Genomic DNA, 6,522 nt, shown 5'->3' with positions numbered 1-6,522 from the left:
TTTTTTTTTTTTTTTTTTTTTTTTTTTTTTTAAGAAGCTGTACCCAGTAAACATTGAGTATAATTATTGTAAAATAGAGAAATAATATTTTAACTTACACAAAGAACAATTCCTGAAATCAGTTGTAAACTTTTGATACAATGTGTGATCCTTGCTGGAGTCGTGTAAAAAATTGAATAACTTATATCTGTGTTGTATTGCTCAACTAATTTTTTTTAATATTAAAGAAGTTGATATTTTATCGTTAACAAAGTAACATGTTGAATGTTACATGTGTTTTGCAAGTTTTATACAAATAAAAGAAATTAAAGTATATAACTTGCTACATATGTACAATGACAATATACCAACTGTGTACTTTTATTTGCTTACTAAGAACGCACATACAAGAAGGGTTATATGTAAATTTTATAGAAATTATAAATTATGTGCAACAGCATTTATTTCATACAGACGTATATAGTTTACATGTATGTTACATATAATTATATATGATTATAGAGAAAAAAAAAGTTTCATATATATTTCCATGTAAACATTTTTTAAAATTTACACAACATTTAATAATTATATTTAATAGAAATATTTTTTAATATTGTTTATATTTTTTAGAAAAATATATACTGGTTTTTTATATGTATAATATAATAAATAAAAATAACTTATAGTTTTAAACGATTCTCGTTGAATTATTACGTTTACTAATAAGAAAATTAAACATTTTTAGGTTAATATGCTTAGGAGAGAATTAGTTGGAAAGTTATCATGTGAATCCGAGATTTATGGCTGTCTAGCCATACTCTTAATTAATCATGTCAGTTTCTGCGCTGCATATACGGTAGTCGCGTATTAATGCGATAACAGTTTATTACCCTCTAAAGAAAGGATACACTCGTGAAATCGATGTGGGCTTAAAAGTGGGAGACGGCAGCTAGGATATATCTGAACATCACTCGTTTGCACACGCATAGTATCTTTACAAGCAACGTATTCGGTCATTCCCGGTCATGTTTCACGGAGCTTAAAAAGTTACGAAGATATCTCGTTAAAATTTCTGTCCTCATTATCTTATTTTAGTTTTTATTTTAGTTTGATATAAATGATCTTGTACTCTTGAAGTATTCTTAAATGTTAGCAAGACGATTTTAAGAGCTATTCTAAGAATAGTTATAGACTATTGAATGTGATAGATGCTTTTTCGACAGGAAACGTTTGCTTTTATAAAAATGGCATGGTCCAAGTTTATTTTGTACTTGTCGCTATTGCATCGATTTTCGATTTGTTTGTGCGCAAATGAAGCCGCGCTAACTTTGCAAAATCTTCCGGTTCCGGAGGACACTGTTATTAATGTTGAGAAGAATTTTACGGAGCAGTTGATCCGTGACAAAGACGAATCAGAATCCTCGTCGAGAACCACGAGTGTATACAACAGTACCGAGAAAGCCGATGGCGAACATCGGGATTTCGATCGAGCTCTAAAAATCTGGGATCCAATTGTCGTTTCGCGTATCTGGAAGAACGACACGTACCAAGATGCAGGCATTTCGTTATTCTGCGGCGAGGACTTGACTCGTTACTCGATGGGTCTATCGAAAAGGGCGAATTGGGCTTTGAGAAGTAAGTGATGTAACAATAGTTTGTGACGATTTAAAATGTTTCGTCAGTTAAAATTATAATAACTGGCCAAGCTCTTCCAAATGACAGAATGATCGAATATTAAAAAATGTATCAAGTGTTTTACTATGTGAGACAGCGCGATTTGTTTTCTGGTCTAAAATATACCGGCCGGTTTAACAGCAATTTAACAGCGGTTTGCGACTATTTGATATAATTCATCTGCGAAGATTCACTTCCAGACATGGATCTTTTCCTCTATAAAACATGAATTATGTGAGACCAAAGGAACGTGTGATCGGAAGGTAGCAGTTAATTGGTGATTGATATCGTCGAAAATTGATAGTTATATTAAAAGTAAGAAGCGTGTCTAATTTGTTCGTTGTATAATAGCCTTTCATGTGACACACAATGTGCTTTCTAGTACCTTTTATCCCATAAGAGAAAATATTTTACGCACAACATATACATACAATCGGGAAAGTTGTTCTTTTGTTTTTTGTGAAATGCATCCGTCTTGTCCAATAGAAAAATATGTTGGTCAATAAGAACATTTTCCCATCGGACAACAGATAGATGCGTTCCGAAAGTCACAAAAAAAACCGGACATTTCCGACATCAATTGTACTTTCTAATATGTCGGGAATACCGATCAGCATTAAAGTCATGTATCAACGTCGCGGTTTCTTGACACCAGGAAATTCTCGATGAATATTACTCAAGTGCAGAAAGTTGTTGACTGTTTCGGGTAAACGCATCGTATGTAAATAAATGTCACCTTCGTCGCTGCGTCAATATTCGTTTTGGACTCTCGTCAATTGTCAGCACTATGAAATTACTAATTACGTGTTTACGCATAATTTGTGAATTTCAATTTTAGGAGAATTCCTTTATTGTGCGCATTCGTTTTGATTTCATGTTACATGCACATATAATAGTAACTATTACATCTTCGCATTACATTTCCTTGCAATTCACCCATCTCGTTAGTGTTTAGTGTAACATAACATAACATCGTTCGTGTCATGTTTTTACAAAAGATAATGAGAGCCAGTTTTTTTAATAGAACCGGGCGAAACTGTAGAAATGTTGAAAGTCACTTATTTCGTGATGTAATCGCGGTACATCCAAATTATGGATCGAACGTAACAGCGACTAATGTTACATAAATTATGCAACGAGAGGAAAACTTTCTTCGAAAGTATCTAGCGTATCTCAAGCATATCATTCGTTCAAGTTAATTATATCCTTATATCATTATACGCATATGTGTAACGGTTCAGTGTTTTCAACTCTATGATGAGTACTTTCGCAGGGAAGTCAATTGATTGCCTGTTGTGTTCTTCTTCCTTTGTGTGTCTCTTTCCTTTTTCTCTAATATTTTAAATCGTCTACTTTGACATAAATGTAATTTTTATTTAAAATTATTTAATTCTTATTTAATTCTTATTTAATATACGTCAATATATTTTATATGATACATTTAATTATATCATATGCTGTGTACTGAATAAATTGTATCGTCCACGCATTGTATTTTTTTATAATTGTATTGTGCATAAAATTATATTATATTGTTCGTAAAAATCAAGGCTTTCGCTTTCAGTGATGGATGCGGATGGCAAACACATTTGGGGCACATTTTCCGGTAATATATATTGGCTCGGAGACGTGGACCAATGTCGCCAAATGGAGAACGAATTCACGAAACAGGATGAGAGACTCCAGCGAAGTAAACAATTACCGCCCTTTCGCGTCAGTATGAACTCCATCAATCTTGCCCTTGATATTCTGCAATTAGGAGTAAACGGGGTAATCAATGTAAATTTTTGACTTTATTCATTCAAAATGAATCGCGCTCTAATATAAAACATTTATTTACCAGACTCGCAACATCACGCTTGGATTGTGCTTGCCATTAACGTGCAGCACAAAGGACGTCGAAAGACTTTTATATTTTGTACAAAATCAATCTGATTTTCCGCTAAAGATTACCATTAATCACGTACGAAATCTTTCAACAGGATATGCATTTCGCCAAGATACGACATTTTACATTTTGTTGTACGTTGGAATCATACAGTCCATATTAACGCGTGGCAGAAATAACTCGATTCAAATTAATAGATGATCAGCAATATGGAAAACAATTTTATGGATATATCTCAAATTAATTAAAAAATTAACATCTCATACGTTTCATGCAATTAATTACCAGACAGTTCTATGAAAAATATACTACCCTGTCTGCACAAACGTTACTACGACGTTATTACGTCGTAGCGACGTGCTCGCCACGTCCGGTGCTGTCAGGGTATGTATGTACATACATACAAAAATTGAAGAATTATCCCAAAAAAACAAGCCAACTTCAACGAGCTGTAACTTTGGAACAAAGATAAGAAAATGATTTGAAAAATCAATTTTGTAGGTATTTAGTTTTCATATGTATTATTAAATATAAGATTTAATTTCGTTTTGCAATATCATATGAATATAAATCCGTTAAATGTCAAAATTTTTAGTTAACGGATTACGGCCATTATAAACCGGCCTTTATGTGTCGCCACCGTACACATCGATCAACTGAGATATTGGCTTGGTTACATCGTGCACTTGATAGGGAGCGGTGCACTTGGACACGGTGCATTTGGACACAGCCAATCACAGCACCGTATGATTAGAGACATTTGTAGGGTCCCTTGGAACAGCGACTTGTGATTGAACTGTGTCCAATTGCCCCGTGTCCAACTGATATACACCCACTTGATACACGTACTAAATAGTAACTTTCTTTAGATAATCTTAATATCGACGATATATAAAAACAACGGTATATTAAGCTGGTATAATACTCATCAACAAAACGTATTGAGTGCATCGCCGTTGTATTGATTGAATGCATCGCCGTTGATATGCATTGTCGATATTAAGATTATCTAATAGAAAGTTACTATTTAGTACGTGTATCAAGTGCACGATATAAACCAAGCCAATGGGCGCGTTCAGTAGACATAACAGTTGAACAACTGTTGAGTGATTCGTAAACGTAATTGGTCTAAATATAGAGAACCAACAGAATAAACCAATAAACATCGAGTGCTCATAGAGCGCTTTTATCTGCTAAACGTGCCCAATGATAAATTCAACAAATTTTGTAAATATAAATAACTCTGAAACACACACACAAGTGTTTTTGGTTTATTAGACTCGTTAATAACCATCTACAATGGATATAAGCCCTTATCCACAACCTTGTTTTAGTCCCGATCTACAATACTGTAGTAAACTTTAAGCCGTAAGAAATTAACCAATCACGATTGATTATTCTTCTATAATTATTTTTCTATAACTCGACTATGATTGGTCAATTTCTTAAAGCTTAAAACTTATTACATCTATTGTAGATCGAGACTTAAGGCTGAGTTCCCACTTAGCGCGTCACGCGTCGCGCGAGTTAAGTCAATCAAATCGTCCCATTTTATTCGGCGTAAAGTTACGCAATGGGACGATTTGATTGGCTTAACCATGGACGTAATATACATGGACCCCCATACGGCCAAAAAAGTGAAGCCAACATGCAAGAGACCATAGACATAATATACATAGACTCCGCATACAGTCAGAAAAGAGAAGCCAATATGTACAGCTCCTCTGTTCTCTGTCTCTTTCTGCATAGACAAAGGCCTATATTCTAAAGCCTCTTTTATCGATAAAAGTAGCCTATCGATAAACGTAGCTTCTTAGCCAATCAGGTGGCTCCTAAGCCTCTTTCAGAGGCACTTTTATAGATAAAAGAAGATTCAGAATATATATATATGTATATATGTTTTTAAGACATAGTGATGTCTTTAGAACGTCCCTTGGAAGTCTGCTTGTCTGGGATTACTTTAGGATAAATTATTAAAAGATAAAATATTCTATTCATATTAAAATTATAAATCTGCAGAAAATATATATTTCATATAAAATAATACATAAAATACTTGCAATAAATACATAAAATAAACTTATATTTTACTTATTGCATATAATTTATAATATATTACACTTTCTGATGCATATGTATCTTAATTTTGCAAACTTCGTCAGTATGCTTTCACTGCCTATACGTCATCACGCTTTAATCGGCTTTCGTTGTTCATTTTTAATGGACGTAGGATTCTTACGTCAAATGCCAATTGTCGTATAACCATAAAAATTAAAGTCATTATAAGAAATTCTACTCACTTTGTACATAATATGCGAGTGTAGTATTATATTATTTTTCACATTTAAACCACTTAATGCTTAAAAATTTTCATGGAAACTTACACAATTTACATGTAAAGAAGAACATATATGAGCAAACTGAAAGTTCACGTGAAATATTTCACGTTTTGAGAATTCACCTTTCACGGTTAACGTACGTCTCATTAAATTTACTCATATTATATTATTATATTACTCTGATAACAAAATGTCAGCAATATGCCGACAAATTGCTGGCAAAATCAATCATAAGATTGCAGCAAATTTGCAGCATGTATACTACCATTATGCTGGCATTATATCGGTAAAGCATGCCAAAATTATTTGCGGGCAGAGTGTTGCAAAAACCGAACAAGACGTGTCGAGCAACGTGTGACGACAAATTTGCAGCAAACAGCGAGCAAGACGTGCCGAGCAAGGCGTGATGGCAAATTTACGGCAAAAATCGAACAAGATGTGCCGGCTATGAACAGGCCAAATTCTACCCGAGTAGAATTTGCACCTTATGAGAATCTAGTCATTATATAATAAAGTTGTATCCAATAGACACATACACATAGTTAGCTAGTGTAACTAGACAGTGATGAACCAATAATGTAACGCTTTTGCGAATAGCTATATGCAATATATTAACTAATAATAAGATCAAAGAAACAA

General features: G+C 33.5%; 1 protein-coding gene across 1 annotated transcript in view; it reads left to right on the top strand.

Annotated features, from left to right (window-relative positions):
• The first annotated feature begins 738 nt into the window (after positions 1-738).
• LOC116845841 (nose resistant to fluoxetine protein 6-like) overlaps positions 739-6,522 on the top strand; it is a 13,341-nt gene continuing 7,557 nt past the window's right edge. The window contains exons 1-3 of the mRNA XM_032819017.1: positions 739-1,617; positions 3,221-3,426; positions 3,500-3,678. Coding sequence (XP_032674908.1) covers positions 1,191-1,617; positions 3,221-3,426; positions 3,500-3,678 — 812 coding nt within the window. The 5' untranslated portion in view covers positions 739-1,190. The remainder of the gene's footprint in view (positions 1,618-3,220; positions 3,427-3,499; positions 3,679-6,522) is intronic.

Source organism: Odontomachus brunneus, unplaced genomic scaffold (genome assembly GCF_010583005.1).
Source record: "Odontomachus brunneus isolate Ranch 3 - 2012 unplaced genomic scaffold, Obru_v1 Obru_scaffold_004, whole genome shotgun sequence".
NCBI lineage: Eukaryota > Metazoa > Arthropoda > Insecta > Hymenoptera > Formicidae > Odontomachus > Odontomachus brunneus.
This window is presented reverse-complemented; position numbering and strand designations above follow the sequence as displayed.